At 41.8% G+C, this 26,639-nt stretch overlaps 1 protein-coding gene across 1 annotated transcript in view; it reads left to right on the forward strand.

Annotated features, from left to right (window-relative positions):
- Positions 1-26,639, forward strand: part of LOC136875979 (uncharacterized) — a 328,986-nt gene that overhangs the window by 47,256 nt on the left and 255,091 nt on the right. Inside the window, exon 3 of the mRNA XM_068228285.1 lies at positions 23,176-23,595. Within this exon, the coding sequence (XP_068084386.1) occupies positions 23,176-23,595 (420 nt within the window). The remainder of the gene's footprint in view (positions 1-23,175; positions 23,596-26,639) is intronic.

Genomic DNA, 26,639 nt, shown 5'->3' on the forward strand with positions numbered 1-26,639 from the left:
TGTAGTATTGTTCTTTTGGTGAACGGTTGTTTGTATAGTATTGAATCAAAATCTCAAAAGGCTATTATTACCGCACTTAAATTTGTAAATTGTCAGCCTTTAAGTCTCTGTCGAAATTCGCTCAGAGAGCATATAAAACTTGCCCTTTTCTTTTGTACAAACCCTCGCTGAGTCTGAGGGTAAACAGATAAAAAAGAATAATAAGAAGTAGAAATATTTTTCGACTATGTCAGTCTATATAGACTTAGGTCTTAACAATCATAGCCTCCATGACAGCGTACTAAGGGGGAATTAGTTATTCGCAAGGGGGATTGCAGCATTAGGCGTAGGATGACCTTTATATTTTCTTGTACATATAAATGATATGAGTGAAGAACTGGAATCAAAGATATGGCTTTTTGCGGTTGACAATATTCTGTATAGAGTAAAATATGAGTTACGAGTTTGTGAGTAACTGCAAAATAAGCTCGACAATGTTGTGAGATGGGCGGCAGGTAATGGTATAAGGATAACAGGTGTTAAAAGTCAGGTCGTGAGTTTCACGAATAGGAAAAGTCCTCTCATTTTTAATTACTGCGTTGATTGGGCGAAACTTCTTTATGGGGATCACTGTAAGCACCTAGGTCTTAATAATATAAGGAAAATTCTTCATAGGGTTAATCACATAAATGCGATTTGTAAATAAAGGGTAAACATCTCTGCACATGGTTATGAGGGTATGTAGGGGTTGTAGTAAGGATGTAAAGGAGACGGAATATATGTCTCTGGTAAGACCCCTATTAGAGTTTGGTTCCAATGTATGGGATCCTCACCAGGATTACTTGATTCGAGAACTGGAAAAATCCAAAGAAAATCAGTTCGTTTTCTTCTGGGCGATTTCTGACAAAATAATAGCGTTAAGATAATATTGCAAAGTTTGGGCTGGAAAGACTTGGGAGAAAGGAGACGAGCTGCTCGAATAAGTGGTATTATCCGACCGGCCAGTGAAGAGACGGCGTGAAATGACATTAGCGGACGAGTAAGTTTCAATGGTATTTTTAAATTTAGGAAAGATCACAATTTGAATACAAAATTTAAATTGAAGAGGACAAATTGGGGCAAATATTTGTTTATAGCATAGAGATTCAGTGATTGGAATAATTTACGAAGGGAGATGTTCAAAAATTTCTAAATTATTTACAGGGAATCTGCCATCTGGGTGACTGCCCTAAATGCAGATCAGTGTTGATTGATTGATTGATTGATTGATTGATTGATTGATTGATTGATTGATTGATTGATTGATTGATTGATTGATTGATTGATTGATTGATTGATTGATTGATTGATTGATTGATTGATTGATTGATTGAAAATATTTATATTGAATAAAGGGCCCACTGATAATCAATTGCAGATGAGCTCGTGGTTGAAAGTAATTACGGAGTACCGTGGTGCATAGTATTCATGAGTCGTTTAATAAAATGTATAAAATGGCAGTGGTGTTTGCAGTTGGGTGAATATATAGTAAGCAGTTTTGCCTATCGGGGACGACTTGGTAGCTGAAAGTCTGAAAAGCACTGAAAGCCTGCGATGTAATACATTAGAGCTTGAAAGGAGGTGGAGCGATTATGATATGTAAATAGCATTTTTAAGACGATAGTGATGTCGGTAAAGAGGAACTGTGCCTCAACCCATCGTCTTTAGTATATATTCAAGGTTGTTGACTGCTTAATGATAAATATTTGGCTCAAACTGAGCTTTCCGATAATCCGCAGGACAAAGCATTTTGTTTTAGTTCATATAATAAGATTCCAAACATAGCTACATTTTTGTGCTATAATAGTGTTATCTTAGGATAACTGAGTGCTTTGTAACAGTGATCATTTCACTTCTGGACCCAAAGAAGAGATCAGTGACCATGCTTTTCTTTAGATTATAGTTGTCCAGGAAATGCGGTATCTTGGATTCGAGGATGCCTTTCTTTCCTTTATAGATTTTCCCAGGTTACTTACCTCAAATTTCAAAGTGTACAGTGGGGTCAATACTTTCTTCTCCAGATTTCTTCCTATTAATGGAGATAATGTCGATTCTACTATTTCTAGCATTTTCAGAAGGGCAGTATATCTCTTCATGGACCTCGGAGACGTTGACAATCACTTGACAGTTCACCCAGAGGACAATTTCCCAGCACATAGTGAATGTGCAGCTGAACAGTCCCACTTTACTTTTGAGTGTGTAAGAGAACCACGTGAAATATTCCTGTTCTCTCAGGTGTTTCTTCAGCTGTACGACTGTTTTTTCTGCTTTTCTTTTGATCGATATTCAGTTCTGAGGGACAATGACGTTTAATATACTCACAGTCCAACACACAGTTGATGTGGGGGTGGTAAAGGTTTTTAATCGTGTTACTCACATTAAGCTGTTGTAAAGACGCTTCACAGGATGCTCAGAGTATTGTTAGGTCTTTATATTTGTGGCTAGTGTAGAGATGTTAGGAGTGGCTTGACATTTGTAGAATTAGCTTAACTGAACGCCTAATCGTGTTATCTAAATTAATGTTGCGGAGTTCATCAAAGTGAGTAGTTTAAAATACGTACAGTATATGAGCGCTGGTCCGACGAACTGTCAATCTTTAATCGGGTTGTTGCAGGTACGTCACTGTGATGGATTCTACGTTGTCTTGTCACTTTATCAAGATGCTGCAAGAGTTAAAATTTAGCGTCTCATTAAAAGTTGTGCCTGTAAACTTATTTTTTCATCTGTGGTTATGGTGGCGATTTTCCCGTTAACATATCCTAGACAAGATTGCGCACGAATTTCCTGGGTTGGTTTTCAATGCTATCTCTCGTAAAAGTTGAAGGTCTTTCCCAATTAATACCAAGTCTTCTGCGAAGCAAACAATAGCTCCTGCTATGTACTTTTCTGAGAGTTCATTTAAGATTTGACTAATTTTTAAATTAAATAAAGAGGTGACAGCCGGTCGCTATACATAACACCTCTACTGATTTTAATGAAGTTGGTCTTCTTCTTCTGTGAATCCGTCAGACAGGATATTTTCTACGATTCTCTGTTCTGAGCATTTTTCAGTTGATCATAGCTTCTCTCTTGTTTGAAATCTGTTAACATTCCAAACCCTCTTCTTCCTCATCTTTTTTCTTTCATCTATTTTTCCCTCCATTATCCTCTGTTTAAGATAATTTCTACGTAGTAAGTGAGCCAACCAGGATATTTTTTCTTTCTGGTCGTTTTCATCAGGCGTCTCTTCTCTCCTACTTTTCTTAGCACTTTATCATTTCTCACTTCATCTATCCACTTTACTTTTTCCATTCTTCTCCAAACAATATTTCAAAACTTTCTAAATACTTTGTTTGTTTATTTCTTTCTTAAAGACACTACACTCCACACAAAACACTTTGCGAACCTCTTTCTTAAAAATGAAATGTCGTATGGCTTTTAGTGCCGGGATATCCCACGACGGGTTCGGCTCGCCAGGTGCAGGTCTTTCTATTTGACACCCGTAGGCGACCTGCGCGTCGTGATGAGGATGAAATGATGATGAAGACAATACATACACCCAGCCCCCGTGCTATTGGAATTAACCAATTAAGGTTAAAATCCCCGACCCGGCCGGGAATCGAACCCGGGACCCTCTGAACCGAAGGCCAGTACGCTGACCGTTCAGCCAACGAGTCGGACACCTCTTTCTTAAATCAATAGGGATTGTCTTAGATGTCAAAAGCCCTCTCACCTTTCTGAAAGCCCATTTTCCCGTAAATATTCTGCTTCTTACTTCTTCTGTATGCCTTGGTCTGTATACCTCTAAATTCGATTCGTGTAGTGATATCTGTCATCAAGAGTCTTTTAATAGTGCATCGCTGGTCAGTGTTTTCAATAGTAGCTGCCAAGTGATCGTGCTTTCTGCTTTGGAAAGCTTTGCTAACGTTTAAGAACGCGAGACATCTTAAAACTTGCCGTTCCCAGGATACCATTCACTATATTTATATTTTATAAATGCCCTCTGTGTCATTACGAAACCACTTTGGTTTGGATCCAAATCGATAATACATCTAAAAATCGAGTCCGAAGTTTTACAGATAACTCTTTTTATTATCGAGTAGATGGTCATTGGTCTCGAGTTCTTATGACTGCTGTCATCACCGCGCTTTGGAATGAGAATTGTTCTTGCCTCTCTTTTTTAATTTTTTTATTTATTTTACAAGTTCCTTTAACTCGCACTGACACAAATAGGTCTTACGGCGACGATGGAACAGGAAAAGGCTAGGAGTGGGAAGGAAGCGGCCGTGGCTTTCATAAAATACAGCCCCAGCATTTGCCTGGTGTGAAAATGGGAAACCACGGAAAAACAACTTCAGGACTGCCGGCAGTGGGGTTCGAACCCACTATCTCCCGAATTCTGGATACTGGCCACACTGCAGCTATCGAGCTCGGTCTTGCCTCTCTTAAAGCAAAAGGTACACAGTTTGTATTATTATGTTTACAATTAGAGCTACAATCTTTGCTGCTATGGAATTTTTATGGTTCAATCAATCAATCAATCAATCAATCAATCAATCAATCAATCAATCAATCAATCAATCAGTCAATCAATCAATCAATCAATCAATCAATCATCATTGATATGCATTTAGGGCAGCCACCCAGGTGGCAGATTTCCTATCTGTTGTTTGCCTAGTCTTCTCTTAAATAACTGCTAATAATTTGGAAATTCATTGAACATCTCCCTTGGTAAATTATTGTAGTTCCTAACCTCCTACCTGTAAACAAATATTTGCCCCAGTATGTCCGCTTGAATTCCAAATTTATCTTCATATTGTGATCTTTCTTTTTTTCTTTCTTTCTTTCTTAATCTGTTAGTCTCCAGGGTCGGTTTTTCCCTCGGACTCGGCTAGGGATCCCACCTCTACCGGCTCAAGGGCAGTGTACAGGAGCTTCAGACTCTGGGTCGGGGCGACCTCACCTGCTATGATGAACAGGGGCCTTGCGGGGGGATGGGAAGATTGGAAGGGATACACAAGGAAGAGGAAAGGAAGCGGCCGTTGCCTTAAGTTAGGTACCATACCGGCATTTGCCTGGAGGAGAATTGGGAAACCACGGAAAACCACTTCCAGGATGGCCGAAGTGAGAATCGAAACCCACCCCTACTTAGTTGACCTCCCGAGGTTGAGTGGACCCCGTTCCAGCCCTCGTACCACTTTTCAAGTTTCGTGGCAGAGCCTGGAATCGAACCCGCACCTCCGTAGGTGGCAGCTAATCACACTACACTACACCACAGAGGCGAACGTGATCTTCCTTACTTTTAAAAATACCACTCACACTTATTCGTCTACTAATGTCATTCCACTGACAGCTCGGAAATACCACTTTGTCGAGCAGCTCGTCTCCCTTCTCCCAAGTTTTTCCAGCCCAAATTGGCAACATTTTCGTAACACTGCTATTTTGTCGGAAATCATCCAGAAGAAATCGAGCTGCTTATCTTCGGATTTTTTCCGGTTCTCGAATCACGTAATCCTGACGAAGGTCCAATACTCTCCGGGTCTTAACAGAGACTTATATGCTCTCTCCTTTGCATTCTTACTAGCATCCCAAAATACCCTCATAACCATGTGCAGACAACTGTATCCACTTACTTCAAATTCCGTTTGTGTGATTAACCCATTGAAGATCTTTTCTTATGTTAACACCTAGGTACTTACAGTGATCCCTGTTCCGAGGTATCTGTGGAACAGCAGAGGTCAAAGAAGGTGCGGGCTGGAATGGGTCTAACTACAAGGCCGAAAGATGAATTAAAATTTCAATAAAGGTTATATTTTCAAAACTTAACAATTTTCACATTAAAATTTCAGATTTTAACAAATAACAACAAGTCAAATCCGGTACAAGACCAAGAAAGCCTAGATTTAGAGAGACTTTAACAATCTGGGCCACAAGCCCCAATTTTTACAATTCCTGAGCTTTTAGCTCACAACCACATATTACCAAAGGGCAGAAAACCCCTCATTACATGGAGTACTTGCTCCCAACTTTTAACCTCAAACCTCGAAGAGGCACTCTTCAAACACAAGAAAGAGCTGAGCCGCTCTCAATTTTCCAAGCCTATTAAAGGCAATAACAGACTATTACACAAATTGCCATCAAGGCACCACTTACATAAAATAAAACGGGGGTATCTCGCACCCAACCTACTGGGCCTTATAGGAAAGAACAGATTAATTAAACGGCCCAAAATACCAAGGTGAATGGAGGCATTGCTTGCACTCCTACAATGAAACCGTATAAAACCTAAGGGGCACTAGGCCGGTGATACAGGGGCTATTCCCAAACTAGGGAGGTGAGTCGTGTAAGAAAATTTTAAGACATTAAGAGTAGAAAATCGGTTATGAAAACGTAGTCACCTCAACTCAAGAAGAAGGGGAGCACGAGAGGGTAAAGCACTCTCTATCCCCGATTTTCAATTAAAGTAATAAGAAACTATTACATAAGCCGGCACTAAGTTACATTTTTAGAAAGGTAGGTTTACATTGAAAAGGATTCAGACCTTCCCCGAGGGCTAAACTGCTGAGCTAGCAAGAATTAAAGATGTTAAAAGGCCCTTACCTTGAAGAAGAGCTGCTGGCGGATGAAAGAGGCGCTTCCCGCCTCCTGCTATACTTCCATACACTAAGCTAGGTGTTGTACGAGTGGCGGAGAGCAAGGAAAATCAGCAGTTTTTATACTCTCGGGGAAGATTCGAGACCTTTCATGAATGATTAAGACACACCCACAGTCGTTTATTGGGTAGCTTACAGTTACGCATTGACATTGGTAAAGAAAGACGCCATTGGCTGAAAATTAATGACGGAAATTTACGACCGAGCTCGATAGCTGCAGTCGCTTAAGTGCGGCCAGTATCCAGTATTCGGGAGATAGTAGGTTCGAACCCCACTGTCGGCAGCCCTGAAAATGGTTTTCCGTGGTTTCCCATTTTCATACCGGGCAAATGCTGGGGCTGTACCTTAATTAAAGCCACGGCCGCTTCCTTCCCACTCCTAGCCCTTCCCTGTCCCATCGTCGCCGTAAGACCTATCTGTGTCGGTGCGACGTAAAACAACTAGCAAAAGAAAAAAAGAAATTTACGATTGGCTAATTTCAAAACTGGCGGAAAGAAAGATTAATATTGCCAACCCACAAATGAAAGAACAACATTTAGTAAAGAACAAACTTATGAATACAAAATATCTTCAAGAAAAGTTCCTTCACTTCGCGCCAGGGTGCATGATCATAGTTTTTGGTAGAGACATCTGTGAGAGAATGTCCACGCTTCTTGATAATTAGAAAACAGAAACAATTCGAAATTAACACAGTGACATCTTCTGATAAACGGTTGAATTAATTCAGTTTTAAAGTTCAGCGTTTCAGCTGTAGAGGAGTACTTTAAGGCGGAAAATTCAAATGTGCGGCGTGTAGGTGTACCAACCGGTACAATCCCCATAAGGAACTTTCACCCCATCAACGCAGTAATTAAAACTGAGAAGACTTTTCCTATTAGTGAAACTCACAACTTGAATTTTAACCCCGTGTATCATCATACCATTGCCTGCTGTCCATCTCACAACATCATCGAGGTCATTTTGCAGTTGATCACAATCTTGTAACTTATGTATTTATCACTCTATACAGAATAACAAGCAGCGTAAGCAGCGAGTGAGAGAGACAAATTCAGAGGAGAAACTTTTTAAAGGTACATAATGTGAGCGCTTGGTACTGGAACAGTCCAGTATCCATCATGGTTTTACTATGCTAAGTTAAAATAATTTTCCGTTATTACTACATTTCACACAAGCTTCTAACTTGCGTGTTTCTTTCTTGCCTAAGTCTAACGATGATCACGCCAGAAGGTTTCCCATGAATTGGTTTAAAATAATTATGCTGCGTGATTTAAGGGTAACGTTACCAAGCTACAAGTATACACGAAGGTCAAGAATAATTACAACTCATTTTCTGGGCTCATTTCAAATTATTCATCACCTTGATCAATTGAAGAATTCAATTAGGGATTAGGCCTATGTCTTCAGTAAACAGTTCGACCGACGCCGTTTACCTATATACACAGAGGTGCTAAGAAATACGTTCTCACTTCTATAAAAGAACAATATCTGGAGCTGCCTCGCTTGTAGTTCACTTCCACTGGTCTCACTTCGTGGTGCGGTAAGGATATCCAAGGCACGCGTTGCACTACGCATCGCCTCAAAGACTACTTGACAAAGGAAAATGTAAGCATCGACATTATTATATTATATTATATTATATTATATTATATTATATTATATTATATTATATTATATTATATTATATTATATTATATTATATTATATTATATTATATTATATTATATTATATTATATTATATTATATTATATTATATTATATTATATTATATTATAATATATTATATTATATTATATTATATTATGTTATTATATTACTAGCTGATGTACACGTGCTTCGCTATGGAATTCTACATTGTATACAGAATTCTAGGTTAGGTACTGTACACGTTGTGAGCAGGATTGTATTAAATTGCATAGCTCTTAACGTTACCCTCGAAACGCGACGGGGAAGTCACCAAACGGTCCATTCTCATATGAAGACTGGGTTAGGGAATTTTCATTGTAATGGTAGGCCCGCTTGCCTACCATCAGTCACAATCGGGTTGGGGAGTTTTCGTTATAATGGCAGACACCTGCCTTTTTTACATCCTCAGAAAGACTGTTTTAGTGGTTTTCCCAACTGAAATGAACATAGGTCATTACAATGACTTCAGTAGGAATGGCGCGCTTAAAAGTAATGTTTTCATATGAAGTACTAGATCAAATGAAAAACCACACATTCCCTCACTTTTAACGAACAGTACTACGCTGCCGATCTAACAGTTCAAAGTTCCAGAGCTGGAATAACCAACCTAGAAACAGCCGTGACCCGTGAACACTCTTCGTCCTTTCTTCGCCGGTGGTGGTGGGGGGTGGAATAGGGGAGAGCCACTCCCGAAGCCAAGAATGTGCCATGTTCGGTAGAATTCACTCCCGTAGTCCCGAAAAGTATGGATTCAAAACTAATATTGGTCGCTTTTAGTTATAATTATATTTCGCTCCCTTTCCTAGGGCTTTTAGGAGTGTCTAGCTCCCACAGTATCTCTTCCAGATAGTAGGTAATATTTTTACCAAGTTTAGATGACAGCCATGCTGGAACAAACACACAAACACCCACAATCTCGGTCATTTGGACATTTTCTTTTCTTCACCCCTTCACACACACCCCTGCCCATTGGGGCTCAATGTGGACTTAAACAACATCCGGAGTGTCACTATACATTTCAGCCACGCTGAAATCTATGGATTCGACACTATTTTTGATTATTTTATATCTTGTCCCTTCCAACCCCTACACACACATGTGCTAAGGTTGTCACCCCACGCGGTTTATCTCCTGATGCTAAGTTTGAAGTTTGCCAAGTGTGGTGTAAATCCATCCAGTAGTCCCAGAAACTATTGATTCGAAACGATTATTGGTTGTTTTTAATTATATATATTGCACCCCCTCACCTAGTGTTTCTAGGGGTATCTTACCCCGAACAGTACGTTTTCTACATAGTAAGTCATACTTGTATCAATTTTGTTCGACAGCTGCGATGGAACATACATACATCCATTATCTGGGTTATTTTGGACTGTTTCTTTTTAACGTTTCTCAACTCCTATGCTAAAGGGGGCTGAATTTGGACTTCACAAAATCTTGAGTGTCACATTTCATCTCAGGGACTCTGAAAAGTACAAATTCGAAACTATTTTCGATTATTTTTATATTCCACCCCCCTCAGCCCTCTTAAGTGCGCTAGGGGTTTCTTATCCCCACGCCGTTAGTCTCCTTATAGTAAGTCATAAGTGTACCAAGTTTGGTTTAAATTGCTCCAGCAGTCCTGAAAAATATGGATTCGACAATATTACTGGTCGTGTGTATTTACATTTGTATTTCACCCCTTCCCCTATTGTTTCTAGGCGTGTCTCTCCTCCGACAGCATTTTTCACAGATTAGTAATATTTGCACCAAAATTATTTGACAGCTATACTAGAAAATACACTCATAATCCCGATCGTTTTCATCATCTTATTTTTTCACCCGTTCTCACCCCTATCCAAAAGGGGGCTGAAATTTGATTTTTAAAAATCCGGAATGCCGCTATCCATCTCAGCGACCCCGAAAACTATGGATTCGGTACCATTTTTATTATATTTATAATTCACTCCTCAATCGCCTCCACCGCAAAGGGGCTGAAGTTGGACTTACAAAAAATCCGGGGTGTTATTCATCTCATGGGCCCCAAAAACTATTGATTCTACACTGTTTTTTATTATTTTTATGATTCACTCCCCCCTCGCCCCCATCACAAACAGGCTGAACTTGAACTTTTAAAAATTCCGTTGTATCACTATTCATCTCAGCGACCCCGAAAACAACAGATTGGACACTATTTTTTATTACTTTTACACCTAATTCCCCTGACCTCCACCCCCAATAGGGCTAGGGATTGCTTATCCCCATAGTGCTCGTCTCCTGATAGCAAGTGTGAAAAATGTGGTTGAAATTACTTCAGTGGTTTAGGGGGAAATGTGTCATTTACACACATACATTCATTTTTATATACCGAGTGGTACAGCTGCCCCTATTCACTCAGTTTTATGTAACCCGCAGATTATTGCCTAACTTAAAAAGATTGACCGTGGCTACTCTTACTACACTTTCTATAATTCGTTTATTCGTGTCAACAAAATCAGCATTAACGATAAAATACGGAATGATTGTAAAGAATCGTGAACATTCTGCATCACAAAAACTTAATATACAGAGAAATAATGGCTGAATGACTAGAAGTAATGTTGATCTAACGCTGGCAGTCGACATCTCGTGATAACCGAGCATGCTTGAAGTTAGAGGAGGAAAGCGGCGCTTATTAGTCCCAGGTTCGAATCCTATACAGAACGATTGTTTCTATTTCGTTGTTAAATGTTCGTGGGAGTCGCGTTATGGAAGACAAATCTAAATCATGATCAGTTTGCATGTTTCACGTACTTTATTATGTTCATTTCTAAGTAGCTCATAAAGGACCTATTTGCAATAAAATAAGCTATTACCGACAGAGGAGCGATGGTCTTGTGCACGGCCATTCGATTAATGAAGGAAGTGTTCAAAATGACCACCTCCTTCGTTAATGCATATCTGAGTACGGTAGAGGGGAGTCATTCTTGCTTGCTGCAGCGTATGTGGTGGAACCTGCCTGCACTTTGCTGTAAAGATTACCATGTGCTGTTTCATGTGCCCTACGTATGAAGTCCAGTCGTTCTTCGAGTCGAACGTGGGCAGTTGTTTGGTTGAATGGGTGTGTCATAATGCTGACAGTAAGTGCAGTGCGCTTCATTCATTGTAGCCGTTTACCATATAAAAGGTCGCATGTTATTATTTCTTATGGTGTATACTTTCTTTCTAAAGGTCAAAAGCGAAGTTTCAATCTTAGGGAAGTTAAACCTTAAGAAGTTAAAACTTAACTACGAATGCCTTAAGGCTATAAAAATAAAAAGCTCGTAGCTACATTCGAACCCGTCGGAAAAATCGCATGCTGGCTGCGGTTTGTACCATGTAGCCACTCCAGGATAGCAAGAACTGGTCTCGTATCTCTGTACTAATGGAATAATGTACGCTATCGCTTCGAAACTGATCTTGTATGATACAAGTTCTGAACTCGAATGTGCAGACATGCTTACCTTGCTGCAAACACAACAGCGTGCTAGACAATCATGTCTGTCTTAAACCCAGATAGTTACAAGCGTTCCCTACGAGTAGAGTATGTACCTATTCCTTCTTTTTTAATCTGTTTACCCTCAGGGTTCGATTTTCACTCGGACTCAGCGAGGGATCCCACCTCTACCGCCTCAAGGGCAGCGTCTTGGAGCTTCAGACTCGTCGGGGGATACAACTGGGGAGGATGACCAGTACCTCGCCCAGGCGGCCTCACCAGCTATGCTGAACAGGGGCCTTATGAGGGGATGGGAAGATTGTAAGGGATGGACGAGGAAGAGGCAAGGAAGTGGCCGTCGCCTTAAGTCAGGTACCATCCCGGCATTTGCCTGGAGGAGAAGTGGGAAACCATGGTAAACCTCTTCCAGGATGGTTGAAGTGGGAATCGAACCCACCTCTACTCAGTTGACCTCGTACTACTTTTCAAATTTCGTGGCAGAGCCGGGAATCGAACCCGGGCCTCCGGGGGTGGCAGCTAATTACACTAACCACTACTCCACAGAGGCGGACAGTCGGTGCTTACGTGGCGATAATTTGTATGCCTGTTTATTACAACTTCCTTAGGAGAAAATCTGAGACTTCAGAAGTCAAGTCTTCGCAAAGTATGCTTTAGAAGAGTACGAAATAAAAATTAAGAAAGGTGTAACTCAGCAAGGTAACGAAACCTCATTGCTCCCTGTAGCTTATCCACGTACATCTAGCGTGCCTAATTCCGCTCAGCTACTTCCTGCTGGTACGTCTCGCTCTTAGAACTCTGTATTCCCGAGCAGAGCGAAAGTTCCCGCTTCGGAAAGTTACTTTATTGAACGCTGTATCGATAGTAATTACATGGCGTAAGTTATCATATCTGCTATACAGCATTTGAGTACCATAGATTATAAAATACTGTGAAGAAGGCGTTTACATCAATTTCGATGTGATGCGACTATACAAAATGGCGCTGAATTGACATGTCTGTAATTGATCCTAACCTATCACGTTTTCTACGACACCATGACCACCCTTTTCTGTCAATGGAAAATGGCCTCTTGAACCAATCAGATGAGCAATTCTCTGCCGGAAGCTAAAGGAGTGGTTATGGATTTTACAGCACAGTAACATTTCGTAAAAATGACTGGAGCATTTTACTCCGTCCTACATAAAATGGTACAGAATTTTTGAGACCGGCCTCACTGCCTCTTGTACCGCTTGTGCATTGTACAGGTAAGTCTATATCCGACTAACGGCATACAAAATTGCTGTAAGATGTTGAGCAAAATAGGACTAAGGTGCATTTAATTCTTAGCTGATTGCATATGTTTGGGAAAAATAGGAGCAGCTATACCACCCGGTATTTACAACTATGAATTGAATGTTTGAATTATATAACATCAGACATTAATCATTTCACGAGTTTCTGATTAAATTAAATTAAATTACATTAAAAAATTAAATGGCCTATGGCTTTTAATGCTCGAAGTGCCCGAGGACAAGTTTGGCCCACCAGGTGCAGGCCCTTTGATTTGACACCCATAGGCGACGTGCGCGTCGTGATGAGGATGAAATGATGATGAAGACGACACATACAGCCCCCGTGCCAGCGAAATTAACCAATGATGATTAAAATTCCAGACCCTGCCGGGAATCAAATACGGAACCATGCGACCAAAGACTAGCACGCTTACCATTTAGCCATGGAGCAGAACTGTTATTCTTGATCATTTACATTTATGCCTCATTGATTATTTAAATTTTTTTCATAATCTCATGCTTACTAATAGTGAATTTCCTTTAGTCAGTGAAATTTATACGGATCAATCAATCAATCAATCAATCAATCAATCAATCAATCAATCAATCAATCAATCAATCAATCAATCAATCAATCAATCAATCAATCAATCAATCAATCAATCAATCAATCAATTAATCAATCAATCAATTAATCAATCAATCAATCAATCAATCAATCAATCAATCAATCAATCAATCAAATACTACTGATCTGCATTTAGGACAGCCGCCCAGGTGGCAGAATCCCTCTCTGTTGTTTTCCTAGCCTTTTTTTAACTCATTTCAAAGAAATTGGATATTTATTGAACATCTCCATGGTAAGTTATTCCAATCCCTAACAACCCTTCCTATAAACGAATATTTGGCCAAACTTGTCCTCTTGAATTAAACTTCATCTTCATATTGTGATATTTCCTACATTTAAAGACACCACTGTACCTTATTCGTTTACTATTGTCATTCCACGCCATCTCTCCGTTGACAGCTTGGAACATACCACATTGTCGAGAATCTCGTCTCCTTTCTCCCAAGTCTTTCCAGCCCTCACTTTGAAATTTTTTTGTAACGCAAGTCTTTTGTCGGAAATCATCCAGAACAAATCGAGCTGCTTTTTCCTGGATTTTTTCAGTTCTTGAACCAAGTAATTTTGTGAGAGTCCCATACACTGGAACCATACTCTAGTTGGGGTCTTACCAGAGACTTATATGCCCTCTCCTTACATCCATACTACATACCCTAAATACCCTCATAACCACGAGCAGAGATCTGTACCCTTTATTTACAATCATAGTTATATGATTACGAAAATGAAGATCTTTTCGTATATTAACACCTAGGTACTTACAATGGTCCCTGAATGGAACTTTCACCCCATCATTGCAGTAATTAAAACTGAGAGGACTTTTCGTATTAGTGAAACTCACAACCTGACTTTCAACCCCCTTTGTCATTCTACCATAGCTTACTGTCCATCTCACAACATTTTCGAGGTCATTTTGAAGTTGCTCAGAATATTTTAATTTATTTATTGCTTTCTACAGATTAACATCATCTGCAAAATGCATTATCTATGATTCCACTACCTTATTCATACCATTTATACCAGGTGGCTCCCGAGCGCCGTACTTTCTACTTACAAATGTCCCGCACACACAAATGATGAATGGGATGTCTACCTACTGTTTTCCACAGGGGCACTACTGCCAGCGGGCAGGTTACGTCAGAATATAAAGAGATAAGAACCAGCCTGTCGCTGGCAGCATGTTACTCAGCGCTACAGGTCTAATGCACCCCTTGCATTAGTAAACCTCGTTTTCCACCGCATATTTCTAGGCTGGTGTATGGTACAGCCGCACTATATTTGCCGTCAGCATGTCGGCAATGGCTAGTGTGTTCAGCAGCGACAAATACACAGACATTACTTTAATCTGGACGACCTGGTCGGAATGCAGCCGAAGCTTCAAACTGGCGTAGGCCAATGCCTTCTACGCACGTATTTCACTTAACAGTATTAGTTTTTGTTTCATAAAAGCAACTCTGTTATCGAGTGAAATGTCTACACGTGTATAAATGAATAAGTTATTAAATTTCATTTTCTGCATCTTTGGCGTATTTACAAACAGTAGCGGTGATTAAGGGGTGCGACGAGAAGGGACAGTCGCATCCTCCCCCCACTTTTTGGAGTAAACATTATATTTTTATTCCACTTTAGCCAGCTGGAACTAGGAATTACTTTTAAAAAATGCTATTTGTACAAGCCTTGTTGTCTTATCTGCTATTTCTTTCCTTTACCTTTTAATTCTTAACATAATTATTGGCGGAAATACTCACAAAATGCCGTTCGTCGCGACTAACCGATTTTTATAGCGCTACGGCAAGTAGTGGAGACTTTGTATGTGCTCTGAGGAAGGGTAGCAGGGGTACATATTTTTTTGACAAAGTTGTGGACACTGAGTTATAATTCACCCACTTGCCGCGCGCTTCCGTCAGTCTAGCATTCTTGTTTAGTGTCTGTTAGTTTCTTAGTGTGTAATCAAATACTAAATGATTTTTAATTGCATAATCATGCCGTACTTCTATTTAATTGTACCGGGCAAGCTGGACGTGTGGTTAGGGGTGGACAGCTGTGAGCTTGCACCCAGGAGATAGTGGTTTCGAATCGCACTATCGACAGCCCTGTAGGTGGTTTTCAGTGGTTTCCCATTTTCACACCAGGCAAGTGCTGGGGCAATACCTTAATTAAGGCCACGGCCTCTTCCTTTCCACGCGTAGCTCTTGCCTGTCTCATCGTCGCCATAAGTCCTATCTGTGTCGGTGCGACTAAAGTCAATTGTAAAAAAGTATAGTTAATTGTAATTTCAACGGGAGATAATACCAACTTTGCTTTCGCCGGACTAAATTCTTCGTTTGCGTTATGTTATTTCGTATTTAAATGCAATAAACCTGTCCCGTGGTTTATTTGTAATAATACGTTTTTGAGATTTTCATTCAATGTTGTATACTAAAGTTTTCACCAAGTCTCACAAACAAACCATGGGGCAGGTTAAATACATTTACTTAATAAATAACATAACACAAAACAAATAATTTAGCCCATTGAAAGAGACGTTAGTATTATCTCCCGTTGAAATCATCATCATCATCATCATCTGTTTACCGTCCAGGGTCGGCTTTTCCCTCGGACACAGCGAGGGATCCCACCTCTACCGCCTCAAGGGCAGTGTCCTGGAGCTTCAGACTCTTGGTCGTGGGATACAACTGGGGAGAATGACCAGTATCTCGCCCAGGCGGCCTCACCTGCTATGCTGAACAGGGGCCTTGTGGAGGGATGGGAAGATTGGAAGGGATAGGCAAGGAAGAGGGAAGGAAGCTGCCGTGGCCTCAAGTTAGGTACCATCCCGGCATTCGCCTGGAGGAGAAGTGGGAAACCACGGAAAACCACTTCCAGGATGACTGAGGTGGGAATCGAACCACCTTTACTCAGTTGACCTCCCGAGGCCGAGTGGACCCCGTTCCAGCCCTCATACCACTTTTCAAATTTCGTGGCAGAGCCGGGAATCGAACCCAGGCCTCCGGGGGTGGCAGCTAATCACGCTAACCACTACGCCACAGAGGCGGACTCCCGTTGAAATAACAATCACAATTGAATTTATCCTACAATTGGCTTTACGTCACACCGACACAGATAGGACTTGTGGCGACGATGAGACAGGAAAGGGCTACGCGTGGAAAGGAAGAGGCCGTGGCCTTAATTAGGGTACAGCCCCAGCACTTGCCTGGTGTGAAATGGGAAACCACGGAAAATCATCTTAAGGGCTGACGACAGTGGGATTCGAAACCACTATCTCCCGGGTGCAAGCTCACAGCTGTGCGCCCCTAACCAGACAGCCAGCTCGCCCGTTACAAAAAATAGAAGTACGCCATGATTGTGCAATTAAAGATTATTTAGTATTTGAACGCACACTGAGAAACTAACAGACACTAAACGAGACTGGCTGACTGACGGATGCGCGGGGCAAGCAGGTGAATTATAACTCAGTGTCCACTACCTTGTCAAAAAAATATGTACCACTACTACCCTTCCTCACAGCACATGCAAAGTCTCCACTACTTGCCGTAGTGCTATACAAATCGGTTAGTCTCCACGAACGGCATTTTGTGCGTATTTCCGCCGATAATTATTTTAAGAATTTAAAAAATTCCCCCCTAATCACCATTACTGTTTGTAAACACGCCAAAGATGCACAAAAGGAAATTTAATAACTTAATAGTTTATACACGTGTAGACATTCTAATCGATAATAGAGTTGCTTGTATGAAACAAAAACTAATACTGTTCGGCGAAATACGTGTGTAGAATGCATAGGCCTACGTCTGTTTGGAGCTTCGGCTGCATTCCGACCAGGTTGTCCAGATTAAAATAATGTCTGTGTATTTGTCGCTGCTGAACACGTTATCCATTGCCGATATGCTGACAGCAAATATAGTGCGGCTGTACCATACACCAGCCTAGAAATATGCGGTGGAAAACGATGTTTACTATTGCAAGGGGTGCATTAGACCTGTAGCGCTGAGCAACATGCTCCGAGCGACAGGCTGGTTCTTATCTCTTTATATTCTGACGTAACCTACCCGCTGGCAATAGTGCCCCTGTGCAAAACAGTAGGTAGATATCCCATTCATCATTTGTGCATGCGGGACATTTGTAAGTAGAAAGTACAGCGTTCGGGAGCCACCTGGTATATATAAGAAAACATAAAGGTCCAATAACACTGCCTTGAGTAATTCCCCGAAGCTTCGCCTACTCTAATTCTCTGAGTTCTACTTTCTAGAAATATAGCCATCCATTCAGTCGAAATCACATAAATAAATTGGTATAAAAGCAATACAGCATTCACTCATAACTGAGTATAATAATCTATCACGCGATATAGTAATTATCTCCAAAATTAGGCTTTCGTAACAAGCTTAACACGTATTGCTTCCATACTTTGAATACATACCTTTATATTTTTATTTTACTCTCTTCTCTCCCTTAATGTAACCATAATCCACTTTATAATCAATTGTTCTATTACTTTTAGATTTAAATTAGTTTAATTATAACTGTTTGTTGCTTTTTTGTCTACTTCCACTGTATTATTTTGTGTTATGTCCTTATACAGGATGTCTCTTTTAAACCTAGACCGTCCAACAGCAGTACGGGGCACCAATGCTTCTCAGCCTGCACCTGCTACCTCTGAGGCTACTCGGAGACCAACTGACAGTTGGGGGGGGGGGGAGCTAGGCGATGGACACGAGTCCCCCTAAGTCTCCATCCCACCGATTGTTGTCGCTGATAAATCGGAGTATCAGCGGCACTACAAATATAGTTGGGGACAAAACATGACGGCCTCAGTTCCTAGAAGCGAGCTGGAAGCCAGTAGTCAATCACACTCTGCACCCTGCTGAGTTAACGAGTTCTAAGTGATCCTTGTTTGTTTTGGAGAGGCTGCCAAACCACTTACTTCCTCACTCTCTGTAGTATTTACCCTTTCTTCGTGTAGAGTGCAGTAGCCGATTTCGCAACTCTGGTTGCAGTATAGGTAGTAAATCCTATAAGTCGCTAATAGACACCGAGCTGCCGCTGGAAAGTAGCGGTGTGAGGCGAGGTCGTCATGATTTGTCCCCAACTATACCTGAGAAGAAAGTGCACTGGCGACATAAGGGTCATCAACACGAGGGATGCCCTTAAGTACCACAAAAGCAACGAACAGGATTTCCTGCTGGTGAAACAATATTTCGAAGAGTTACGAAAGAGTTTTTATACTCATCAGATGCCGAGTCAGAGACTCTTGAAGGATATAATTTGAAATATTGTTTCCGCTGTTGATGTGGACTGGGTAAAGGGAGGAGCTCATAGCTCTAGGGTTTGCGCCACTGGACGAGTTCCAGTCTGTTAGACGGGATGGCACGTCATAAATCTCATCCCCCTGAGCGTCATGATTGTCACCGCTATGGTTCCCAAGACGACACTACGCCGAATCTCCTTAAGGATTTTATCCGTATTAAAAATACTTATAGGAAAAATGGCAAACATTTCGGGACCCAGCTGACCGGGCGGAATATCAGGAGCTAGCCCGGGAAATAACCAACCGGTTGCTGGAAGGAAATATTGAAAAATGAGAGGAACTTTGCAGTAACCTCTCAGAAAATGAGTCAGATCGCGAATTTTGGTGGATTACTCTTAGTCTGACTAAACCTACCCCCCTCCACATTCTAGGCGTGCAATTCACAGCCGCCAAGGGCTCTAACGATGACAACGACTGACTCATGAGATACACAGCCCCCTGTGGGTGGGGTCGGTAGAATAACACACACGGTATCCCCTGCCTGTCGTAAGAGGCGACTAAAAGGGACCCCAGGGGCTCTGAACTTTGGAGCACGGGTTGGCGACCACGGGGCCCTTAGCTGAGTTCTGGCATTGCTTCCACTTACTTGTGCCAGGCTCTGCACTTTCATCTATCCTATCCGACCTCTCTTGGTCAACTCTTGTTCTTTTCCGACTCTGACTGCATTACGTATGGAGTCCTAGGGATTCTTTCATTTTCACACACTTCGCGGCCCTTGTCTTCCTATAGCCGATGTCTTCATTTTCGAAGTGTCGGAACCCTTCCATTTTTTCCTTTGATTAGTGTTGCAGTATATAGAGGATGGTTGCCTAGTTGTATTTCCTCTTAAAACAATAATCACCACCACCACTTGAGATACACAGAAAATCCTCAAATTTCAAACGACAATGGAGACCTGACAATGGCATAGCAGACATAAAACCTGTAGAGGTCCGCAGGGTCATAAAGGGCTGAAATGAGAATAAGTCTCCTAATGTCAAGGTATCCAATAAATAAATTAAATCACTACGGCACCTTATAAGGCTATAGTATTTTTTGCAACTATTTTTTGGCCTCCTTGAAAATGGGATACTTCGCTGGTGCTTGGAAGACGGGAAAAATGGTCGTCGTTTCGAAAGCAGGGAAAGACAGACTTTTCCCACAAAATTATCCCCCAATCACATTGTTAACACACATCTCAAAAATATTCGAGAGAGTTCTTCTCACACGACTCAACGGTTACCTGGGCCCGCACAGAAATTTACGACCGGAACAATTTGGCTTCCCGTCCAAGCGCAGTGTCCCACTAGCGGCGCTGCGCCTTGTCCAGTGCATCACAAGATCGTTCAATATAAGCTGTAACGTGCCAGCAATAATGTTTTGGCGTAGAAAAAGCCTTTGACAATGTCTGGCAGGAAAACTTAATTGTCGAACTACTGGAAACATATAAAGTTCCAGTCTATTTGGTCAAAATTATTCAATCATACTTAACCAATAAGTGTTTTATGTCACCTGTGAGTGGGGGAGGGGGTATGAATCGACCTACAGGGCCCTCCGATCCAGCGTGCCCCAAGGGGGAATTTTCTCTCCGGTTTTATACGACCTATATGTGAACGATCTTCGAATCTATCAAGGTGCAGAAGTCCAACAGTACGCTGACGATATAGCCATGTATACCTCTCAGAGGAGAAATGACTATGCCGTCAGAGCACTGCAAAAATGGGTATCACTGTTCTGGAAGTGGTGCGTCTGGAACAAGGTGAAAATAAACCCTGCTATAACACAGGCAATTGTTTTCACCAAGCGCCGGCCTAAACTTGCCCATCTCACTATTAACAATGCCCCACTGCCCTGGTCTAACAAAGTTAAATACCTGGGTCTTATTATGGACCACTGCTTAACATTGAAATAGAATATAGAACAGACCTTACAGTGGGCTGCAGCATGGGTGGCAGTCCTGAGACCTCTGCTTTATATTTAGCATGTGTCTGGCCTATCCTGCTGTACGGCTGTGAGGCCTGGTGCTATATTCCGAAAACTCACATGATAAACCTACAGACTTTTAAAAAAAAAAAAAAAAAAAAAAAAACCTCCGACGAATGAATAAAGCTCCAATCCTGAGATCTAATAAACAGATACGAACCGAACTTCGTATTCCGCTTATTAGATCTCAGATTAATAAAATAGTCAAGATGGCCAAGTCTAGAATCCTCCTCAATCATTCTACCGACCCGGGCATCCTACCCTTAAAACATGTGGTAAAATGAAACGAAAATGAAATGGCGTATGGCTTTTAGTGCCGGGAGTGTCTGAGGACATGTTCGGCTCGCCAGGTGCAGGTCTTTTGATTTGACTCCCGTAGGCGACCTGCGTGTCGTGATGAGGATGAAATGATGATGAAGACGACACATACACCCATCCCTCGTGCCAACGAAATTAACCAATAATGATTAAAATTCCCTACCGTGCCGGGAATCGAACCCGGGACCCCTGTGATCAAAGGCCAGCACGCTAACCATTTAGCCACGGAGCCGGAGAAAACAGGTGTTGAGGACCAAGAAGCCGAACACCCGTTTCAAACATTGCGGACTTTGGCTTAACTTACGACATGATTTTTAACTGGTTACCTCCCCATTTTTCGACCTAATTTCATTTAATAACCTAAATTACTAAAAATCCAAATTAATCCCCCACTGCAAAGGCCCGTTTGTTAAGAAGGGAAGCTTTCCACCTTCTCTAAATTCCTCAATAAATTTACTCCGATCTCACGTTTATATTTGTATTAGAGTAGCTTTGTATTCTTTCCTGACATGAAGGATATTTTTCTTCCTCATGACAGGCCGCTTTTCCCCCGCCAGTGTACGTGATGGAGATTTTCCTACTCATCGGCACGTCGCGGAAACAGATGAGTATGAGGGTATAGTTTTAATCCTTGGACTCACATGCACTCGCTCTCAAACCCAATAAAAAGAGCATTGAGAGAAGCCTTTATTTAGCATGTGTCAGGCCCATCCTGCTGTATGGCTGTGAGGCCTGGAGCTATATTCCGAAAACTCACCTTTCAAAATTACGGACTCTCCAAAGTAAAATCTTACAAAAAATGACAAGAGCCCCAGTCCTGAGATATAATAAAAAGATACGAATCGAAGTTCGCTTTCCGCTTATTAGATCTCAGGTAAAAGAAATAAACAAAATGACCAAGACTAGGTTTCTCCTTAGTCAGTCTACCGACCCCAGCATCCTCCTCTTAAGACGGATCGTAAAGACCAAGAAGCCGAACAACCGTTATGAACACCGCAACTCTTGGCTAACTTACGACCTGTTTTAACTGGTTACCTCCCCACTTTTCGGCCTATTCCAACTTAAAACACCAAGTCACTAAAAATCTAAATTAAATCACCCTGAAAAGGCCCGCTTGTTATTCGTCTTCACATGAAAATCCACAGTCTGTTTCCAGTCATTCGATCGGGTCAGGAATGGAATGGAATGAATGAAGCCCCCATCTAGCGGCGAGGATGGGAATTGTGCCGGCTGCCGAAGCCGGTCGCACTCTTCTGGGGCAATGATTAATGAATGACAGATGAAATGAAATGATATTGGAGAGTGTTGCTGGAATGGAAGATGACAGGGAAAACCGGAATACTCGGAGAAAAACCTGTCCCGCCTCCGCTTTGTCCAGCACAAATCTCACATGGAGAGACCGGGATTTCAACCACGGAACTCAGCCGTGAGAGGCCGGCGCGCTGTCGCCTTAGCCACGGAGGCTCCTCGTCTTCACTTAATTCCAAAAAATATGCCTGTGTAGAAGGTTGCGAGCCTCGGGTACAACAATTTTAAATTAAGTGTTTAAATCTGCTGCTTTTGCTGGGTGACTTCGTGACGTAGAGACATTGCGAAAGCAGTGATTCAGTATAAGTTGTAAGTAGACCATGAAGTGTGCGATACAATCTTATTTCCAACGTGTCCAGGAAAGGCCCACTTCTCATACACAAAAGTGTTCTTAAACAGCCTAGTTTGTGTTGTGGTTGTAGATATTTGTTTTCCTTCAACTGTGTAGAAACTGTAGGTGGAAAAGCTTCTTAATGGTACTTTGAGTTACACCTCGGGTCTCCTTGGTTAATTGAGACCATTTCTCAGCCTTGTAGTTCTAGCTCCTTCCTATACCTTCCTGCTACTAAATGAAACATGTATCTTTGTGTTTCAGATGGTCTCACTAAGAGCTGTGGTGCTTCTAACAGCAGTCATATCTCACGGAAATGAGGCCGAGATTGTACTTGAATCCCAGACAGAAGAAATATCCCCTAATCTAGAGGAGGTAATAGGTGCTATGATAGAGAACATAACAAAGCACTACTTTTCGAATTCACAATGTGTCGGAGTTATTACCCAGACCACTTCTGATCAGCTGATGGAGAGAATCTCGCCCCACATTGCCGCATACCACGTTACTGTTGACAGCGCCCAGCTGGAGTATCTGCTGCAACAAGCACTAGATGACCGCTGCTTGGCGTTCGTTGTCAGAGTGGAGGACTCCATTGCGTTACTCACCATCTTAGCGGAGATCTCCCGAAGAGGCATCCAGCGAGCTAATCGTCGCTATATCATACTCCCAGTTGGGACGGAGGTAATTAGCGTAAGCACAAACATAATACTCCTCATCAAATATAAGGGGTGTAACACAAATATGAGTCAAAATTCAAATTTGTTTTCATATACAGTTGTAAAAAGTAGGTTACATCAATTTGAATCCGACAATAATTACGTTAGTTCCAGTAGTTCAAAGCAAGGAGGCAAAATGGACTGAGTCGCGTTTTTCCTATCCAAGGCATTTAACAGGGTAGAACATGGGAGGTCCGACTCTGTGGTGTAGCGGCTAGTGTGATTAGCTGCCACCCCCGGAGGACCGGGTCCGATTCCCGGCTCTGCCACGAAATTTGAAGAGTGGTACGAGGGCTGGAACGGGATGCACTCAACCCCGGGAGGTCAACTGAGTAGAGGTGTGTTCGATTCCCACCTCAGTCGTTCTGAAAGTGGTTTTCCGTGGTTTCCCACTTCTCCTCCAGGCAACTGCCGGGATGGTACCTAACTTAAGGCCACGGCCACTTCCTTCCCTTCATTGTCTATCCCTTCCAATCTTCCCCTCCCCCCGCAAGGCGCCTGTTTAGCATAGCAGGTGAGGCCGCCTGGGCGAGGTACTGGTCATCCTCCCCGGTTGTATGCCCCGACCCAGAGTCTGAAGTTACAGGACACCGCCCTTCAGGCGGTAGTGGTGGGATCCCTCGCTGAGTCCGAGAGAAAAACCGACCCTGGATGGTAAACAAATAAAGAAGAAGAAAATCATGGAAGACTACTCTTTTGTCAGAAATTACCCAGGAAAAATAGTGCTGCTGTCCTTTCTAGTTCTCGTACCAGGTAATCATGGTGTGACCGGGCGAGTTGGACGTGCGCGTAGAGGCGCGCGGCTGTGAGCTTGCATCCGGCAGATAGTAGGTTCGAATCCCACTGACGGCAGCCCTGAAGATGTTTTTCCGTGGTTTCCCATTTTCACACCAGGCAAATGCTGGGGCTGTACCTTAATTAAGGCCACGGCCGCTTCCTTCCAACTCCTAGGCATTTCCTATCCCATCGTCGCCATAAGACCTATCTGTGTCGGTGCGACGTAAAACCCCTAGCAAAAAAAAAAAAAGAAATCATGGTGAGGGTCTATACAGCGGAACCACACTTTAATGGGATCTTACCCGAAACGCCCTCTCCTTTTTTTTTTACAAGTTGCTTTACGTCGCACCAACGCAGATAGGTCTCATGGCGACGATGGGGCAGGAATGGGCAAGGAGTGAGAAGGAAGCGGCCGTGGCCTTAATTAAGTTACAACACCAGCATTTTCCTGGGGTCAAAATGGGAAACCACGGAGAACCCGTCTTCAGGGCTGCCGACAGTGCGGTTCGAACCCATTATCTACCGAATACTGGATACTGGCCGCACTTAAGCGACTGCAGCCATCGAGCTAGGTCTTTACATTCTTAATACACATCCTAATTACTCTCATCTGGAATATGTATTCACAATCTCGTTAATGTGATTACCCTAATGAAGGTATTTCCTTATACGACACGTAAGCACCTACAGATGTCCCCGTGAGGTACTTTCTCACCATCAACACAGTAATAAAAACTGAAAGGAACTTTCCTTTATGTGACACGCACAACCTGACTTTTAACCCCATTTACCATGATACCACCACCTCACAACATTATCAGAATCGCTCACAATACTATCACGTATTTATTACACTATACAGTATAAAGTACGTAGGTTTCTTCTCATACCGTAGGCTTTTCATCAACAAGACTTTCCTACTCACCATTCTCCTCACTATCATCTACTTAATAATTGATAGCTGAATCTGATGTTGTTCGAGTCATCAGTCCATAGACTGGTTTGTTGCAGCCCTCCATGTCACCCTACCCTGTGCTAAACTTTTCATTTAACGTAACTATTGCATCCTACATCTGCTCTAATCTGCTTGTCATATTCATACCTTGATCTACCCCTACCGTTCATACCGCCTACACGTCCTTCAAAAACTAACTGAACAAGTTCTGGGTGTCTTAAGATGCCTCCTATCATTCTATCTCTTCTTCTCGTCAAATTTAGCCAAACTATCTCCTCTCACCAATTCGATTCAGTATCCCTTCATTTGTGATTCGATCTATCCATCTCACCTTCAGCATTCCTCCGTAACAGCACATCCCATAACCTTCTATTCTCTTTCTTTCTGAGCTAGCTATGGTCCATGTTTCACTTCCATACAATGCCACACTCCAGATGAAAGTTTTATAAACATTTTTTAATTCCTATATCAATGTTTGAAGTGAGCATGTTTCTTAAGAAAGCTCTCCCTTGCTTGTGCTAGTCTGTATTTTATGTTCTCCTTATTTCTGCCATCGTTAATTACTTTACTACCTAAGTACAATTATTCATCTACTTATTTTAATATTTCGCTTCCTAATTTAATATTTCCTGCATCGCCTGCCTTCGTTCGACTGCACTCCATTACTTTTGTTTTGGACTTATTTATTTTCATCTTGTACTCCTTACCCAAGATTTCGTCCATACCATTCAGCAGCTTCTCCAAATCTTCTGCAGTCTCAGATAAAATAACAAAATCATCGGCAAATCTCAAGGTTTTGTTTTCCTCTCCTTGGACTGTGATTCCCTTTCCAAATTCCTCTTTGATTTCCTTTACTGCCTGTTCTATGTAAACGTTGAAAAGGAAGGGGGACAAAACTTCAGCCTTGCCTCACCCCTTTCTGGATTTCTGCTTCTTTTTCAGTCCTCGATTCTTATCACTGCAGATTGATTTATATACGCATTGTAGATAATTCTTCGTTCTCGGTATCTAATCCCAATCACTTTCAGAATCCTAAATAGCTTGGTCCAATAAACATTATCGAATGGCTTTTCTAGTTCTACGAACGCCATGTACGTGGGCTGGTCCTTCTTAATTCGATCCTCTAAGATCAGACGTAAAGTCATGATTGCTTCACGTGTTCCTACATTTCTTCTGAATCCAAAATGATCTCCTCCCAACTCAAATTTGTCTTCCCACTCTTTTGTAAATAATACGTGTTAAAATTTTGTAGGCATGAGATACTAAATTAATGGTGC

Source organism: Anabrus simplex, chromosome 6 (assembly GCF_040414725.1).
Source record: "Anabrus simplex isolate iqAnaSimp1 chromosome 6, ASM4041472v1, whole genome shotgun sequence".
Lineage (NCBI taxonomy): Eukaryota > Metazoa > Arthropoda > Insecta > Orthoptera > Tettigoniidae > Anabrus > Anabrus simplex.